Here is a 19,412-nt window from a genome sequence, read left to right on the forward strand (position 1 = left end):
CTTTTCATGATATTGTTTGGCTTTGAATCTGAATATTTTATCAAATGTCATTGTCAGATTATTGAGGATAGCTTTAGACAGAAGTACTGAAAGCCTCTTTGAATACTCTGTTAAACAATAGAGAACTCAGTTTGTGCTGAAAAAATACTGGAAAAAAAAATTAATTTTGAAATGTCAAATATTTTCCCAGCTCTGTCTGCTTTGACAATGTGTGGCCTTTTCTGATTCCTGAGAGGAAATCTGAATGGGAGCTAAGTGACAGATGCAGAACTGCTTGCGGGCCACCATACAACCTCCTCCTCCTGCTGCTGTTTCAAGGGGTGAAACACGTAAAAGGATAAAGAAACCTGAATGCAGGATCAGGGCTGACGTCAATATTTTGACATTTCCATGGCTGTACAGGTTTAGTGGCTCTAATATTAGAATAATACACTACAAGAGGTAGCATGTGAAGCTGTACTGCTATGCCTTAACTTGAGCAGTAACCATCTAAACAGCCTCCATCGTTCTCTTCCCATTCTCAAATGTTTCTTAAAAACATATCCTTCAGATAAAAGGTTGTGAGCTTTGTGGTTGGGTTTTGCTCTGGTTTAAATTGGTGGCATATTTCCCCTCACTCAGTGCTCAGGGGGGAGCTTGGTCCCACCTCTGCATGGCTGCTGGACAAATGGAGGTGGAGGGGCTGGGAGGACCTGCCACGCAGCACACGAGCTGCACAGGAGCTTGGCTTTGCTGTGGCTCATCCAAGGAACCAACCTGGCTGCTCCTCCCTGCTGTGTGCCTCTGGGGAGCACAAACACACACAGAGAAAGGCAGCCCCCTTTCACAGACACTGCCTATGTGCCACTTCTACTCTTGCCAAACAGATGAGAGAAAAGTTTATCCTGAAGCCTTCCCACTGCCAGGGTCTCTTCCACCTCAGCATGCCTCACCCATTTGCAGCTTACCATTTGTTATAATAATGTAGTCTAGTGAGAAGCTTTTGGCCCCATAAACTTTGGACATAATTTTAACTGTGTCAGCTTTAAAAAGTCAGTATCTGCCTCATCAAAGGGCAATCATGTCCAATGTGGGTGTCTCTGTCAATTGTGTTCTGAACTGCAGCAATAATCCAACCAAACCGTGCAAAGATCTTTTCTACACCCACATTTCTTAATTATCATCATGAGACTGAGGTAACTGAGACCAGATCTATAATGTTTTCTGGATGTCAAAATGCCCACACACCTTCTGTAATCCTTGTGCTACCAGCCCCCTTTCATATTGCTTTTAGCTGGTCCATCTAATTATCTACTACCATAACTTTTTACTGCATTATTCCCAAATCCCACAAAGGCTCTGTTTAACAAAGAAGAAACAACTGGTCTGATGAGACCTCCTTAACTGAACAATCCTTTTAACATTTTAGTGGATGATAAACCCCTCTTCACCCCTTTCAGAAATGAACCATTTTTCTTACAGTCAGGGAAGACCTAGGCCCTTAAAAGTCTCTGCATACATTGCATCCATAAACAATGCAATTTCTTGGGAGTTTTGGGGTCTACTGTCCATTTGGAGAATAAATAACTTCGTTATTTTCACATGTGCTACAGTCAATAAGGAGCTGGAATGGGAAAGTAGCAAAAATGTTATGACTTAATGAACACGTTGCAAAATCATTCTTGCCAAATGTCAAAATAAATTGGAGGCCAGAGTGCATGGTTTATGCTTGTTAAATTGGGGGTTTGTGTGCTATTTTGGGAAGGAAAAAAAAAACAAAAACAAGACAGGCCACACTATGCAAAAGCAGGGGGAACAGAAAGTGTACACTTGGCCACTCATGGCAAGAGCTTGGCCCACTGCAGTCCCTGCTCCAGTGCTCCCCACAAGCGCCAACAGAGCAGCCTGTGCCTGTGGGGAACCCCTCAGTGACAGCACAGCTGGCTCTGGGGCACTGCCCTGGCCCCCAGGCTCTGCCTCAGGCCCCACAGCCCAGCTGGGACCACATCCCTTCCCTCTGGAAGCACCCGTGCCAGGGTGAAGATGCCTCACACCCACCAGCCACTTCAGAGACTTCTTCCATCAGGGGACTGTAAATTTGCACTCTGCATGAGAACCATGAAGCTCAAATGCCAGCAGGGATAACGTGGCTGGAAGCAGATGTGCTTCTGCTGGAGACTCCTGTGCCATGTCTGGTCATTGCCACCGATGCCACTCCTGGCACAGACATGCTGAGAAGAGCAGGTTGTGCCTACATTGCAGAGAGTTTTCTGTTTGTCCAAGCAATGAGCAGCTTCAAAGGTCTAAGTTTAGAAATACCTACACAGCTGAGGACCTGATCCTTTCAACACCAAAGCATGTCACAGCTATTTTCCCTTTGAGATTGCCTCAGGAAAAGACCAATTAGGATTACATGATAAGTAAAATTATTCCCATACTTACATGGTTGGGAAAATAGGTCTCTCCAACTGCATATTCAAAAGGAGATCAAAGCAACATTGTTCTTTTGCAGCTAGATTTTGACTTATTTATGTTTTTTCCCATTATGGTGCCTGTTCCAGCAGCACCAAGAGGCCACAGGCATGTGCTTCTTACTTCCCCTCTACATCTAGTAATGGGAGTGCCATGAAAGTGCCTCTATTTCTGGCTGCCTGCATGAAAATGTGTGGATACATATATGTGGCTTTCACTTATTTTACTTCACGACACAAGGAGGGAGGGAAAATCTTTTTCATACACCTACATCTATCACAAAGCAACTAAGAATAGAAGCAATATTGAGACAGATGGAAATGTTAATGGTGACAGCTCACAAGCAAGAATCACACATTTGTGAAATAATGAAATGGGTGGGCAGTTGTTATATGAACTCCATGTCAGTCGGTATGTTTTCCTGACTATCATTTTGCAGAAGTATGTCTCAGAGATATTTTCAGTTCATGGGAGAAGCCTGTGCCCTACCCTACACCTTGCTGCTGGCACGTGGGTGTAGGAATTCACCAAAGGTGGCAAGCAGCTTGCCAGTGACCCTGTCCATCACGTGCCCTGGGGGCCACAGGATGCTCCCTGACATCCCCCTGCCAGGACACTTCACTACTCCCAGCAATGTGGTGGGAGAGATGCAGAAAGGAAGGGTAAAAATATTTGGAAAACCAAACATGAGAGAAACATGGGATACCCACACTTGTTCCAAAATCTTACTTCCAGGCGTACAATTATTACCTTTTCATTGACATTTCATCTGCCCATCTTCTGCAGTCCTTATTGTGAGCTGGACTTGCTGACCACAAATGAAAACGAGCATTACAAAACCAGCCCTGCACTTCTACACTCTTCCTTTCTAGCTCTCCATGCCCCAAAAGCCATCAAATCCATTTTAAGGACCACTTTGACAAGCCTGCTTTTGCTAGCCCCAGTTTCTTAGCCCCAGTCTAATGTTAGCTCAAAGGGGAGGGAGCCGTGAAAGTGTCTTTTCAGACATCTTTTACCTTGCATTACCTGTCTCATTTCCGAGGTCTGGGGAATCTACTGATTTTCAACAACTTTGATAGGTACTGTTTCTTGCAGATGCTGTTTACTGCACTTGACGTTACTATTTTTTGCCAGAGGAATGAACTAGTTCTCCTGAAATCTTAGGGATGCTCTCTTTGTTTGCGTAGCTGATTAAAAAAAATAAAAACTTTAGCAGCTACATCTTCAAGTGCTTAGTGGTGATTTACTACAATGATTCATGGTAAGACTTACAGCTCCGAGGAAAATCTGTCCCTCGGGATTTATCCACCTTTCCAGAATTTCTCATGGCAGGGCAACCATATGCCACTGTATTTAGGAAGCAACTTATGGTTACTGATTGGCAGCCAGTCTGCATTTTCTTAGTGCATTTCTAAGAGCTCAACAGCATTAATGTGATAAAGAAAAGGGAAAAAAAAAAAAGGACTCTCTGTACAAAGCCAAATGTATGCACCCAGCCACCTCAGATTAATGAAATGCTAGACATTAATCCACTGGCATACATGCCTGTGAATGCTGGCCACTAAAAATAAATAGTGAGAAATATCAGACCATTTGAAACAGGAAATTGTTGAGCAATCCTAAAAATCAAAAGGTTATCCAAATGGTGAGCTGCTGAGAATGGCAAACTTGCATAGAGACAAGGCCTGTGTCAAACACCATATATTATAGAAACCATCTTGTGCTGAGCACAGACACCTGACAGACACCAAACCACTGAAGCCAACACTTGTGGTACCAGGTAAAAGAAAACCTTTAAAAAAGGCAAAAAAAGACTGCCACACCAAAACTTTGGACGAGGAAGACATAGTCCAAGGACATTGGCCATTTTACAGTACCGTAACTGTAAGAGATGAAAGGTGGTGATGAACCACCACCAAAGCAGTGACAGCTCCTGGAGAAACAGGAGATACTGAAATCAATAAAGCTACTTGCAGATGAAGGTATGAGTCACCAGGATGGGACCAAAACCGGCCCTTGTCATTTGTTAGCAGCCGTCCATCCCAGGCCTCTCTGCAGAGAATGATTAGAATTCCAGAGAAACATGGCAACAGAGGCAGAAAGGGAAATGCTGGAGTTTTTTAAGAGCTGGCAAGAAAGTAATGGATGCAAACTTAAAATACAGGAAGATACACAAAATTATGCATGGAGTGGAAAATTCATATAACTAGAAGCTCCTTGACAACCTCCTAGATAACAGAAAAAAAATTATTTTGGGAAGTGGGTAGATTTTTAGTAGGGCTCATCAACCTCTAGTTCAGAGTGGATGTGTTGAAATATTGGCTCTACCACATTACTTTTCCCTAAGTAAAAAAAGGTCAGAGGACGTTTCATTATGAATTTAATGAGACCAATACTGCAAATCATGAGTGCTTGAGTGTCACCCAGCCTCCTGCCGAAGGATGCTGCCGAGACCTGGCTCCTCTCTCCTCGCCTTTAGAGCTGCCTCCTATGGCACCCTGACAGGTATCCCCAGCAAACGCGAGTTCTCCAGGTGGAAATGGAAAAATCCACGGAGGGATGCTGCCGCTCCCTCCTCCGGCCGGCCCGGCGGGTGTAAAGGGGGACGGCGCTAAGCCAAGGCCGCCGGTAGCGCATCTCCCGGGCAGGCGAGCGGCTGCTCCCCGTTACCGGCGGGAGCCCGGGGCGGACACGGCCGCAGCACAGGCGGCAGATGCCCGACTTTCTCCGGAGCGAGCCCCGTCCTGCGCCACCTCCATTTTGGCATTTTGGCTGCGCCGTGCCCGGTGCGGCTCCGGTGCCGCCGTCCAGGGGCCGGGGCCGCGGGGCGGAGGGGGCGGCGGAGGGGCGGCATCCCCGGCGCCCCCGTCCCATCCCATCCCATCCCTGGGCACCGCGCCCCGCTTCCGCAGCACGGAGCTCCCGGGGGGAGGCGGTCGCTGTGGCAACCGCGCTGGGGAGGGCGGGGGGACCCGGGGGACGCCGGCGGGGGCGGCCCGGCCCGGCCCGGCGGGCGCGGTGCCTGCGCGGCGTCTCCGCCCTGCTGCGCGCCGGGGACGCCGCCCCCTCCCCGCGGCGGGCCGGCCTCCATCCATCCATCCTTCCCTCCTTCCTGCCTTCCCTCCCGCCTGCCGGGGGCTTCCCTGCCCGGCGGCGCTACGTGCGAGCCGAGCGGGAGGGAGCCCGGCGGGAGGCGGGGGCGGCGGGGCCGGGATCCGCCCTCGCTCCGCAGCGGGGCCGGCGCGGGGCGCTGCCGCAGGGAGGGCCCGGGGGGCTCGCAGGGAGGGGGCTCCCCGCGGCCGGGATTCCCCGGGCGGTGTGCGCCGAGCGGGCACGGCGGGGCTCCGGGCGGGCTCTGCTCCCCCGGCGGAGCGGGGATGGGGGCGATGCTCAGGCTCCGTGCGGAGCCCGAGACCCCCTGAGCCTGTCTACCTGCGAGCGCTGCTGCCGCCGCCGCGGCTCCGCCAAACTGCTGACTTTCCAGAGCTTATTTTTAGCCCGGAGACTAAATATTATTAGCTACATTTCTACGTAGGAAGAATCGGAAGCGCGGGGAGGGGTGGGGGGAGGCACTAGAGATAGGGAGGGAGATGAGCAGAAAGCTTATCCGAATGATCTCCAGTTGGGGGGGCTGCGTTTGGGTTTCAGCCTTGCCAAACGGGCGCACACACACACACGCACACACACCATTAATTATAGCAAAGTAGATGCGGATATTGGATCATCAGCAATACATGCACGGCTCTCCCTTCGAGCCGTAGGTTGCGTACACGGAGGGGTCAGCTAATCTCCGTGTAGGTAAAGATCAGCTGCGTCCCTTTATCTGTGAAAGATCAGTCCTGCACAGTGCCAGCTAGAGCTCAGCTGCATCTCTTTAGCTATGCAAAATCAACTTGCATCCTTAGCCAGGGAAAAAAAAAATCCGTCGCATCTGCTTCTTTTGGTTGCATCTCTGCCGAAAGCATGCACACACACAGAGACGAGATTCCCAGGTTAAATCAGGCGCAACTTAAGTTAACTCGTAGTTAAATCTCATCCAGCTTTTCCTTCCTTCCTCCTCTAGCCCTCACACACCAAGCAGCCAGCAAGGTAACAAAACTAGGCGAAGAGCAGGCACCCATCCCCGCACCACAGAGAGGGAGAGGCAGGAGCCAGAGGGGCCCCCGGGGGTATCCCCCCTGTGCTTACCTTGGTTACAGCTAACACCACGAGCAGTGGCTAGATCGCGGAGATAAATACTGGCATTTCCCAAAGTTGACACCGTCAAACCAACCCCCGGAGCTTGCAAGACTCTTTTTTTTTTTTTTTTTTTTTTTTTTTTTATATCCCTCCTCTCTTGTTCCTATTCCAGTCCGCACCGCTAGGAATTCAACTTCGCCCAGCTCCAGCTGGGGCGAGAGGGCGGCGGGCGGGGAGGGAGGGGAGGAGAGGGGAGTGGAAGCAGCACCGGGGCTCGGCGGGGGAGGGCAGCCGGCACCCGGCGCCCGCCGGGTCGCGGAGCACTGCGGAGCCGGCCCCGCCGCCGCTGTCCAGGGTGCTGCCGGTGCCGCCGCCGGTGCCGCCGCCTCCCCGCGCCGCTCCCCGCCCCCTCCGGGGCAGCCCCGAGCCCCCGGCCCCCCCGGTGCCCGCCGAGGGACGGGCGGCAGAGCGCCCGGCCGCCGCAAGCTGCAAGTTTGTGGCTCAGACGCGCCGTTTACATCGCAGCCCTAAATCAAAGAGCGCCGCAATTAAAGTTACACCGTCTAAAGCACAATTCTGCCGGCCTCCGCGGGTTACGCTCTTTGGCGTATTAAGTACTAGAAAGCCGAGCCCGTGATATCAGATCCTGTCGTTAAGCAGCATCTCGAGCTCTTTTGGTGTAGTTGTTTTGTTCCTCTCTCTCCGGGTATTAAAAATAAGCTCTTTTTTTGTAGGTACTCACCATTGTTTCTTTGCTGTCCTGGAGACAGAAGTGGTTTAAAATCCAGTCTCTCCAACAGATGCTGGAAGGTAATGTGTCTTGTTTGAAGTCATCATGTGAGAACTTCTGCTTTGCTCAGTGGATCGCCCACCACTTGGTGTGACTTATGAATCTAATAACCCTTTGCAATATCCGCAAGCTTAAACTCTCCACCACCTTGGTGCCTACAGAAGACAGAAAGCAACTGGCAGGGAGTTTTAAAAACCTATAGATTTACGCAAACGCCTTAGCTCAGAGTCACGTTTCCCTCCGAGTTCTTACGTGATCTTAATGAATGAGAGGGGTTACCAACCAATACAGTATAAAACGTGATCGCAGCCGCCTCCCAGGAAACCGGAGCGGGACACCAAGTTCCCGAGCGCAGTCCTGGCCGGCCGGGCGCACTGCGCAGCGAGCCCTGACTCCCACCGCCCTCCTTCCACCTCCCGGGGCCGCGCACGGCCAGCCGGCTCTGCGGATTTACGCTCGGGACAGGTAAGTCGGCGTTTGGGGGGCTGTTTGCTCGTTTGTTCGTTTGAGTGGCACGTTCACCGCGCTCTCACGGGAAGTGCTCCAGGGACTTGTTGCATACTAGGTCCTGCCACAAGAGGAGCGTGGCACAGTTGCCAAGACGAGTTCCTTTCCGAAACCCCTGCCTTTCCCGAGCTGCAACTTCCCGCACGCCTCTCCTCCCCCTCCTCCCTCCGCCCTCGCCGGGAGGCGCATCCCGGGGGCGGGATGCTCGGCCGGCCGGCTCCGAGTCCCTGCCGCTGCCGAGGCACAGCTCGGGAGGGGAGGGCAGCGCATCATCCCCGGCTCCTGCCTTTGCTCTCCCCCCTTCCCCCCCAGCAGCGCCCCGGCTCCGCCCGTGATTTCTCTGGCCAAGCCAATTCCGGTCTGCTTGCGCTGCGAGAACGCCCGCACACCTGGGCGCCACTGCAGCCCCTTTCCCCGAGAGAGGCGGCCGAGCCCCAGGGTCACTCCTGCCCAGGCTCACGAGTCCCTGTCCCCATCTTGTCTTGGCATCTGGGGTTTATTCCCAGCGGCTGCCCCGCCTCCCCGGCTCCGAGAGCCCCGCGGGAGCGGTGCGGGAAGGGCTGTGGGAAGTGGTGGGGAGGGTTCCTGCGCTTCCAAGGCGAATTGCAATCAACTGAACCTGGACTTGCCAAAGTTTATGGGCGCTGCCTCTCATAAGGAAAAAAAGAGACCAAGACCGAGGAGCTCCTCGTCTGCTCCCGTTCTCTCCTGACTGAGTGCTGGAATTACACTGACGGGTCATTTCTCTCCCAAGAGCCCGTTCCTCCCGCCCCCCAGCCCCAGGTACCTCCGCCTGGGAGCCAAAGCAAGCAGCCTCTTCCATGACAACCATCTATGTTGATCCATGCAATAACCAGCAGATGCTGCCCTAAGACTGGTACAGCTGGTACTTTCCTGCCTCGGCTGTCCTGGGCACAAGGTGTTAGAAGAAAAGTCAAAGTGGCATCCAGCAAAGCTGCCCTGAGGAGAGGCACGGCAGCCCCTCAGTGCATCACACCCTGCCCGTGTGCCATGTGCAGGCAGAGCCTGCTGCTGCTGGTGTAACCCTGCACCCGGCACATCACCCTGCCGCTGACACCCGGTGTCACTCGAGACACCTCCTCAAGGGCTGAGCCCCAGGCAGGAAGCTGAAGTTTTCCCCCAACAGTTGGCAGTACTCATAGTGAGTGTTAATACTGGTCAGGAACACCAGTTTTAAGTGGCATTAAAGTTGGAAAAAACCCCCAAACCTAAGTGTTTCAACAAGTGGTAAGACTGCAATGAGTTCAGCTTTCTCCCACATTCTTCCAAGCAATTTGCTCCTGCCTCTTCCTCAGGGGAATAAAATAATTTGGTAGTATCTGCTTTGGGTAGTAAGTTGCACAATTCATGTTTTGACTACATAAACACATATCTAAATCTTAAAGGTTTCTGACCCTGTGGAGTCCTCAGTGTTTTATAGAGAGAACTTCACAAAGTTATCATTTCTACATACTTATTTTAGAGCTCAAGAAACATAGTCTTTGATTGAGAAAGCAATTCCCTTTGTAGCACTTGTAAGAAAGTACTTTGCAGTGCTGTTCTTCCTCCACTCCTCATTTCACTTACTTCTAGGTATCCTCATTTTCTGATGAAGGTCTCAGTTGTTAAGAGATGCCCAGGAGAAACCTTTGGGGGATCGTAGTACCATATTGATGTAATAACATTAAATTTACAACACAAAAATCCTTCCACAAAGCTTCCCCCTGAGGTCCAGAGCAGGAAGTAGCCTGGTGTCATTTCAGCCCTGTGCAGATGCATTTTCTACAGGAGACTGATGGGGTTACCACCAGTGATGAGGCAGGGAGAACTTGTGTTTGCTGGGGGTACCACGTGGGACAGAGCCACAAGCAAAGTCACTTCTTTGGACAGCTAACTAGGAGAGCTCCTGGTCAGTATTCCTGCTGAAGGACAGGACTCCACCCACCTCCCTGGGGATAGGTGACAACTGATAACACACACATCACATCTCATTCTCAATAGACCAAATTAAGCATGTGTTTGCTGAAGGGTTTGCTTTAGATAGTGTCAGTGTAATCAATGAAATAAACGGGACTGCAATCAAGGGAGTGGTACAAAAGTCTATAGAAAAACAAAAGGTCATTGGTAGGGTAATAGGGGGTGCAATATGGAGAATGGGAGTTGCCTGGGAGAAGATGAGTAGGAGGAGGCAGTATGAAACAATCAGAGTTCTTTCCTTGTAGTGGCACTCACAGGTGAGAGAACAGCCCAGGACATTCTGCTGGGCCAGAGCTGAAGTGGAGACACCAGTCAATGCACCAGTCAATCCTCTGTCAGGGATTCCTGCAAGAAGGGCATTAGAAAGGGGATGACTAGAATTAAACCTAAATGCCTGTTGAGTTTCAAGGCATTTCCTTTCCCTGTGTCTTGTTTCCAGCTACGTTTTCTTGGTTTTTTATTTTTTCTCTTGAAGACCTTATCCCCAGGCCATGGGAGACCCAGCCATAAAAAATCACTGGATCTGAGTTGGTGTGGAGGGCTTTTTTCCTTAATACCATAGAGGGGCACAAGTGACTCAAAGTTACTCACCTGACAAGTCATACACTTCAGTAAAAGCTGGAGCAGTGAGTAGAGCTTAGCCCATTATTTCAAACTAATAATCAGGTGGTCTGTTTCCAGGCTGTTGAAACAGAATAGCTGCTAGCATTTGCCAGAATGACACGGCACAGCATTGGCGGCATGCAGGTAGTTCATACATATAAGGCAATGTACATCTCTTGTTCCAAGTCTGTTTATCTTGGAATCACATTGTTACCAGATGAAGTATACAGCTGCAGGACCTGCCTTCAGTGGGGACTACTCCTACGTAAATAGTGACAGAACTGTTTAGCAGATGAGGCCTAATTAAATGGGAATCAGCCATACATTTTCCTTCTCTTAGACAAAACAAAGGGAAGAATCCTGCAGGAGCATTGCTAGAAAGTCACAGTGCCTTGAATCAACTTGTGAAGCATCCCAAAATCCTAAGCAAGCTGCAAATGCTCTTTCCCTGCCTTAAAACACCTTAGAAAATGATGAGCTGTTACTGGTTGGCTTTTTCATACAGTTGAAAGACTACCAAAATACGTGGATAACTGCTAAGTACCTAACTGCTAAGGTGCTAAAAGACACCTTCCATTCATTATGTACAGCTGCTCCCTCAGGGACCACTGAAAACCTGCCTGAACCACCAACATTAGCAATCTGAGCAGAATCAGAGGAGATAGCTGTCAACTTCACAGAGATGCTTCTGAAATAAGAGCTGCGTGACATCATCGCTGGTGTGAAACCGGGGCTGCCAGCTTCTCTCCATGCCAAAAATCTAATGGTGTGTTTGCAAGAAAGGTCCCCCAGGGTTATGGTGTGCTAGTTCTGCTGGTAACCTCCTGCTTCTCCAACAGGCGGATTTGGCACCTGCCCTGCTACTGCCTGGAGGGTAAATACCAGCCTCCCAGTAGGTATTTAAGGTAGCCTCCCATCAAGTGTTGATTTTCTGTGCCTGATTTCCTCCTCCTGCAGATTATCCTGCTCTGATATTTCCATCTTTCCCCTGATCTTCGCGCTGCAAGTGTTAGCAGTCTTTCACTCTGCCTCCTCCCTCCCTGGAAGTTTTCCTTTCTTTCTGAGCCTACTTGTCTTCAAAGTGCGTATATTCCATGCTGGTAACATGCAGATGAGCATCGTAGTCATGATCCCACTCAGATACTAAACAAGCCTCCCACCAATGCCTTGTCCTCCTTTAGAGTGCTGGAACATTTCAGCTTGCTTTCAGTCTCCTGCAAGCAGCAGGAAATCCTCTGGAGCAGACAGGCAGCAGCACACGTGCTCGCTGTGGTTGTACCTCCGAGGAGGGCTCGGCACCGACTCCTCTCCAAGTGTCTGCGGGGAAGGGAGGCTGAGATCCCCACAGGAATCCCACAGAGCCTGGGCTCCAACCCTCCTCAGCCCACAAGAGAAGGGCTTCAGTGTCACCATCAACGGGAGGTACCCTGCACGTTTTTTAACATCACAAACTGCGCCGAGCTCACATTCACATTTGGTAAGAGAGGAGAGCTCAGTGTGCTTAAGGAAAGCCAGCCCTGCTACAAGCCAGGATAAATCAGGGTTTCCATCATCCACAGTGTCTGAAGCAAATACCCTGGGACAGATGCCTTGGCCGGCATTCCTGATCTGTGCGAGCAGCAGCACAGATTACAGAGGCAGGACATGCATCAGGGCTGTCAGCTTTGAGCCAGCCACCAATCCTGGGGAAATCCTCTGTCCTGCACTTTCAGCTGTCCATAGGTGCATCCCTCTCACAGGGGAGTGAGATTGTAGCAGGATTTCAAGGACAAGTCTGAGAGTTTTGCTTCAATTAATTATTTGCCATCAGCTTATAGCAAAAAAGTATTGTTGTAGAAAAGTTTTGTCAAAACTATTTCTGTCATTTACGGAAAAGGTGTGTTTTAGGAAACCTTCTAGAATTAAAGTTTTGTTTTTCTCAAACTACCACACATGCAAATGTAGTTCAGTACTTGCAAGGCACTCATTTAAGTTAGCTGGAAAAGACAGGAGATTAGATAAATGTAATGGAAACTATTGGCCCATGTAAGTTCTCCTGCCTGACCTGAGCAAAATGAGACACCGGGTATCTCTTACGAGAAGAAAACCAGAGATAGGGAGAGAAATCAGAACCTGGAGAAAAAGAAACATGACAGCTGTAATCTGTTACTATTGCAATCTGATTATAGGATTCATTGACAAGGTGGGGGACCCTTTCTTTTGGCATTAAAGTCTACACCTTGCTTCATGTAACCACAAGAAAAACATCTCCAGGCATCAACCTTTAAAAGAGATTCTTTCTTCAACCTTCTTTAAAGAGAAAACATACAGCATGACTATGACATGTACATGACTATGACAGTACACCCCTGCTTCGTCATAATTTTAAATTTTGGAACATGCAGACCTGAGTTGGCAAAGAAAACCAGCACTCACACCACAGAGGATTAGCCTTAATTGTACTTACAGGTGAAAAGTAAACACATACCTTAATTCTCCTCCAAAGTTAACGTTTTTTAAGGAAACTACCTTCCAAACCACATGAATCCACTTCTCACCAGTCAAATCCCCTCTCAGCCTCCATGGGAGCTCGCAGTCACAGCTTGGTGTTTGAGCATGGCAGAAACCTGTTATTGTGGAGAACAAAATATCTGCGGGAGGAATTACACCCTGAGTTAGAGAGAGCAGGAAGAGCTGGGTGCCTGTCATATGAGGGTTATTAAGGGGTGCTGGCAGGCTCTGAGTAAGAGTGACCCTTGGCTTTGTCCCTGCACTCACCTGATGAACTCTTTCAAACAGAACTGCGTTCTCTGAAAGGCCCTGTGTGACAGAGAAAGAGGGTGAGATGACAACTGAAGAGGAGAGGAACAGGCAATAGTGGAATGGGGCAGAAATGCTGAAGGAAAGTAGAAATACAGAGAAGAAAAAGTAGAAATACAGATAAACTCTTACAAGGCTACTGCTGAACCGGGGATATTTAATAAAATAATAACCTCCATCCAGGCTCTCGCAACAAGTTAGCTAAAAACACCTCCCCTACCAGGTAGGTATGAAACTGTCCCATCTATTTTTATCCTGGCATTTTCAGACTAAAATGACAAATTCTCCCCTGAGATAGTATTCACAACAACCAGGAAAGAGTGCTAATGTTGACCTAAATAAATAAAGCTGCTCCTATGTAAGAATTCCTGCAAGGATCCTTTAAAACAAGATACTTTGAAAACATTTGCTGCAAAATGCATATGAAACCCTGGGGGACAAACAGCCTGCCAGACACTATGGTCTCACTATCCCAGTTTCCAAACTAGGCTGAGAGCTTTACAAATGCACTCCAAGAGAACAGGGGTGTTAGAGCAAGGCTTCTGATGCCAAAGCACAGGGTCCTGGTATTCCTTCCAGTTAGGGCACAAATAAATTTTCAAAGAAAAAAGTGTTATTTTTGTGGAGTTCATGTGGAGTACACATGTTTTTGAGCCAAGGTGCACATGAAGTTTAACTATGCCTCATGACAATTTGCATGATGCTTTCTGTCTCAGGTGGTGCTGTCTCAATTTTTTGACAGGATCATTCATTACTGCTAAAGAGTGCAGTTACACTCAAACCAAACAGATCTCTTCAGATCCATTCTTTGTACAGATGAATTAGGTGTGTTGTCCTTATTCAATCTGAAGCTGTAGAGCTGAGATCTGTTTCCAAAACCAAGCTTCACAAAGGCAGGGGCAAGTCTAGATGAAAATTTTGTTTAGGAGGTTTGTTTGGGATTTTGTGGTAAACTCACCAAATACAGCAGTGTTAGAAGTTGTTGGTAAAAATATTATTGCTACTCCTACTTTGTATCTGCATCAGTTTTCTCATCTCTTCATGTCTTCAAACCTGTCTTTTCCTTTGCAGCTCAGATCCTGCTGCAGCATCCCTTCCTCTGCTCTGCCTGATAACCTGTCAAAAAGGGGGGCTATAAGGAAAATCTCCACTGTGCAACAATTAGCAAATCTTCTGTTCCAGCAGAGATTAAAAAAACTCTTTTTTCCCCAAGACCTGAGCAGTTTACCCACAATAATAATGCCGGTCAAGATCTGGCAGTCCCAACACTTTTTTCTAAGAAATTTATAATGACTATTCTCTTGTGCCTGCTGAGTGTATTACTTTGACACTGGGAAAAGATCCATGCAAAAATATTTGTATCATAATATCAAGGATATGCCATATCATTCAAGACCTGAATCTAGAATGGCCAGAAGGGGCCATTATTTTCCCTTAGTGCCCTTTGTAATGCCACCCATTTACCTTGAAGATGTTCTGCATGGGCTGTAGGAGTCAGAGCCTTTCCTAACTGCAGTGCACATGTGGAGACTTGGGATGCACAGATGTCATCATAAATTAATCCACTTCAGCCAAAAAAGGCCTTTTTACCTTTCACACCTCCACTGGAATTGAACCAGATACAACCTGTACATTTTCTCTTCCACTTTCTTCTCTGATGTGCTCTCCTGTTCTAACTACTCCTCATAGGAGCTGAAGTAACCTTTGTTTGTGACTTGGGGAACTTTATTGAATACACATAGAAGTGTTCCTAATGCTGAACAGCACACAGATTGCATGATTACTTTTAGTGTCTCTTATTGAAATGAAAATATTTTAATAACTGGAAAGATTCTTCAGTGAACCATGCTGGATCTATGCAATTTATAGCATATTTAAATATTTTTACATTGTACCCGAGATTGAATTCCAATATTTCTCTTTTGTCTCTCTGTGCATTTTAATACACTTCTGGGAACACTTACCTTTTATGACTAAACCAATATTTTCTAAGGTAAAGTGGTGATTTCAGCTTAAGTGCAACCATATGTGTCTTAAGGCACGGGCTTTTGGTTCTAAATAACTGGTTAATGTTAAGCATCTCTCACCATGAAAATGTCACAAACTACCATATACCAGCTTTCTCAAAGAAACCAAGATAAAACACAGAAGAGCAGAGCTTCTATAGTTAAGGATAAATACTTTGAGGCACAACTAAAAATTGAAACTTTTTTTTTAAATTAAAGTGGTATAACTACAGCATTATCAAGTCTGCTTGATTTTGTGAGCCTGTCTCTCTTGGTATGAATTAGATAACATCCCATTTTAGTTTACCAATCTGATAACTGGTGGGTAACAACACCACTGAACATAATTGCACAAAACTATGCATATAACTTATTCTTGAATGTGTACATCATATATCCCTCATCAGTAGCTGCATCACATCTGATTATTTTGTTTTGCTGCAAATCTCTCAGAAACCTGAATAAGCCTTTCCAGCTTTGAAGGACATTTTTGTGTCCATTTTCCAAAAAGACAAACTGAGGCAGAGAGCATTTGAGCTGCCAGTAAATGACTCTGATAGTGCAGCTTGGTCCCTGAGCAGTTTACCCACAATAATAATGCCGGTCAAGATCTGGCAGTCCCAACACTTTTTTCTAAGAAATTTATAATGACTCTTCTCCTGTGCCTGCTGAGTGTATTACTTTGACACTGGGAAAAGATCCATGCAAAGATATTTGTATCATAATATCAAGGATATGCCATATCATTCACAGCAAAACACTGGCAAGGAGGAATTATGAATATGGGGGTAAAATTACTTGAGTTTTCTGAAGTGTGCATAAATTAGAAGAAAAAGTAGAGGACTTGGGCAAACAGTGAGAAATAGCAATCCGATTTTCCATCTCCTATGCCTTCTCAGGCTCTACCCTAAATGTTAAGAGTCACCTGTGGGTCACAACATATTTCTTGTGCATTTACTGCATGGTCTGTACCTCGGGGTAGTGAATTTGGAAGTTTTGTGGAAGAACTGTGAAGTCATAGAACAGAATCCTGGAATTGTTTGGGTTGAGAAGGACCTTTAGGGTCACTGAGTCCAGCACTGCCAAGCCCACCACTAAACCATGTCCCCAAGTGTGCCATCTTTTAAACATCTCCAAGGCTGCTAACAAAACCACCTCACTGGCCAGCCTGTTCCAATCCATGAACAAAGCTTTCCATGAAAAAGTTTTTCCTAAAATCCAATCTAAATCTCCTCTAGCCCAGAATTTAACACATAATTTGATGCATGGCCTCACCAGTGCCAGGTGCAGGGGGACAATCAGCTCCTGCTCCCACCCTGTTTCTGACACAGGCCAGGATGCCATTGGTCTTTGTGCCCACCTGGGCACAGCTGGCTCATGCTCAGCTGCTCCTGGCCAGCACCTCCAGCTCCTTTGCCACTCTACCCCAGCCTGCAGCACCGAAATGGGTTCTTGTGATCCAGGGACAAGACTTGGCATTTGGCCACACTGAGCACACCACTGACCTGGGCCCATGGATCCAGCCTGTCCAGGTCCCTCTGCAGAGCCTTCAACAGTCCCACCCATCTTAGGATTGGCTGCAAACTCACTGAGGATGCCCTTGATCCCCTGTCCAGATCATTGATAAGGACATTAAATAAAGACATGAAGCAGAACTGGCACTGGGGAAGCTGACCTGTGCCCAGCTGCAGCTGGGTGTAACTTCAGTCACCGCTCACCATTTATCTCGTGGAACTTCACTTACCATCCCTCCCTGGGTTCACCTGGCCACTCAGCCTTTACCAAGCCCAGAATAAACGCATGCAGGCCACGAGCAGGCAGCTCCTCCAGGTGTCAAACACTTTGCTCAGGTCCAGCTGAACAAAACCTGCAGCTGTTCCCTAATCCACTGAATGGGTCACCTTGTCACACAGGCATGGCCTGGGAGCTCATGGACACAGGAGCTGGCAGTGCTCCTCACCCTCTGCCTTCCCTCCATCTGTGGCTGGGTGTCCTCCTGAGCCCTGCCCTGCCCCAGAACCACTTGGGCACAGGGCTCACCCTGCAGGGCCATTTGGGCACAGGGCTCACCCTGCAGAGCCTGGAGCCAGGTGCTGCTGTGCTGGGTGGCACTGGCAGGCAGCCCCACCTGGGGAGCCCTGCAGTGCTGGGGAGCCTCCCTGGCACAGCAGGCACCCTGTGCTGTGCCACCAGGCTGCTCTCTTCAGCCAGGCTCTTTTGCAATCAGCACAGGGTCACAGCACAGGCCTGAAGAGCACATCATGCATGCCAACATTTTCTGATCTCTTATGGGTGAATCATTTTTGGGCAGCCTGCCCTCTGTGTGGAGGAGAAGGCAACCCTGATACCAGCAGGGAAGGAAGATGGGCAGATTCGGATAAGTACAATAAATGTCACTCCAGATTATCTGTTGGGATAACAAGATGTCTATCATTATTAATAATCTGTATAAGTGCAGTTATGTGAGACCAAAATGAAACTTGGCCTAAGGTTTCCCTGGATTTCAGTGGGTTTGATTCCCACTTCCTATGAAGTTGCTGTCTCTCATAATCTCATAATTATCTTTTTTGTTGTATTTCTCATAAATCTTTTGACATTCCTTGCTCAGGAGTAATCCCCACTAAACTTGAATCATGTGGCAATACTTGAAGGAAAACAATTGTGACTAAAATCTAGGAGATAAAGCATATGGTGGAAAACAAATGATTAATTGCAAGTAAGTAGATAAGTAGTATGTAATGGAATAATACTACCTCTCAATTACTTAATTAGGAGCATATAAATCACTGTATCCAAACATGACACCTCCTGTACTACCAAGTCTCTCTAAAAAAATAAATTTTGGTTATTGGTCTAAAGAGCATTCTTGGAGATTAGAGCAACACAACCCAAAACAACAGCAAGATGAAAAGACTAAAAAAAATTATATAATTAAATAACATAAGACCTTTGAACACTTTTAGATAAAAGTAAAATTTACATGCACTTGTGTGTTTCTTACATGCAGACCAAGACTGACTATAAACCAGAGTAGAAATATGGCAATTTAGAGGATAAAAATGAGACTTTAGAGAATGACTAAGAGCAATGACATGATGTAGGTTGAAATGAGCTCTCTGAAGCCTTTCCTTAGAGGAGCACCAAGGCACCACTGCCAGCAGGGGTGCTGCAGTGAAACCAAGTTATTTGTGTGAGATAGGGTAAAAACCAGTCTATTTTTGTGTGAGATGGGGTAAAAAACAGTCAGGAGGACTCTCTGTCTCTGCCATTCTCTCCTACAGATGCGATCCTTTAACATGAAAAGCTCTTGGTTTGCAGGGATGACATTATGACAGCAAGATCTGAAATTCTCCATGTTTATCCCCAGTCTTATCAAAAGCAAAGTACCATCAAAAAATGAAATTGAAAAAATAATTCTAATCCATTGTCATTATTTCCCACCCATAAATTATGGCTAGATTGGTAGCCATAATCTATTATAATAATAAAGATTCTTACTTCACCACCCCACCCTATGATACACAGTTCAAGGCCCAGCTGCTAAATGGAAAGGTGACCACTGTCACTACAAAGTGAGAGTGCTTCTCCTAATAAACTTAGAGCAGTTTAGGGTGTAAAAACCACTGTAGCTCTGCAGTCTCAGACTCCTTTACCTTCCCCTCCTACCCATGCATGGTCTGTGGAGGACACAGGCAGTGGTGAGTTAGGCATGCAGTGTGAGGAAACTTCTAAACCCAATTGGCTTCCTAATTCCCCACACCTTCCTGGACAAGCAACCTGGTCCCTCCTCTAGAAGGTGTCAAGGTGAGCTCCTCACCTCCTGTACTAGTAAGTGTCTCTAAAAAATATATATTTTGGTTATTGGTCTAAAGAACATTCTTAGAGATTAGAGTAACACAAGCCAAAACAACAGCAAGATGAAAAGATTAAAAACATATAGAGTTAAATAACAAAGAGCTTGGAATATAATTGGAAAAGTGCAGCCTGGATTCTTAGTTGCTTAAATTGATGCAGCACCACAGCTTTGTGGAGCTCATCCACCTTGCAGAAACCATCCTGTAACCTTGCATCTGTCTGATGTGTGTCTTGGAGCTCTAAAA

General features: G+C 47.5%; 1 protein-coding gene across 2 annotated transcripts in view; it reads right to left on the reverse strand.

Annotated features, from left to right (window-relative positions):
- Positions 1-7,577, reverse strand: part of BDNF (brain derived neurotrophic factor) — a 37,054-nt gene extending 29,477 nt beyond the window's left edge. The window contains exon 1 of one of the 2 annotated variants that reach the window (XM_064715543.1): positions 7,373-7,577. In XM_064715543.1, coding sequence (XP_064571613.1) covers positions 7,373-7,375 — 3 coding nt within the window. In that variant the 5' untranslated portion in view covers positions 7,376-7,577. Of the gene's footprint in view, positions 1-6,639; positions 6,779-7,372 lie in introns of those variants that run through there. The other variant, XM_064715548.1, reaches the window with a different exon arrangement.
- Positions 7,578-19,412: the final 11,835 nt, after the last annotated feature.

This window comes from Zonotrichia leucophrys, chromosome 5 (genome assembly GCF_028769735.1).
Source record: "Zonotrichia leucophrys gambelii isolate GWCS_2022_RI chromosome 5, RI_Zleu_2.0, whole genome shotgun sequence".
In the NCBI taxonomy this organism is placed as follows: Eukaryota; Metazoa; Chordata; class Aves; order Passeriformes; family Passerellidae; genus Zonotrichia; species Zonotrichia leucophrys.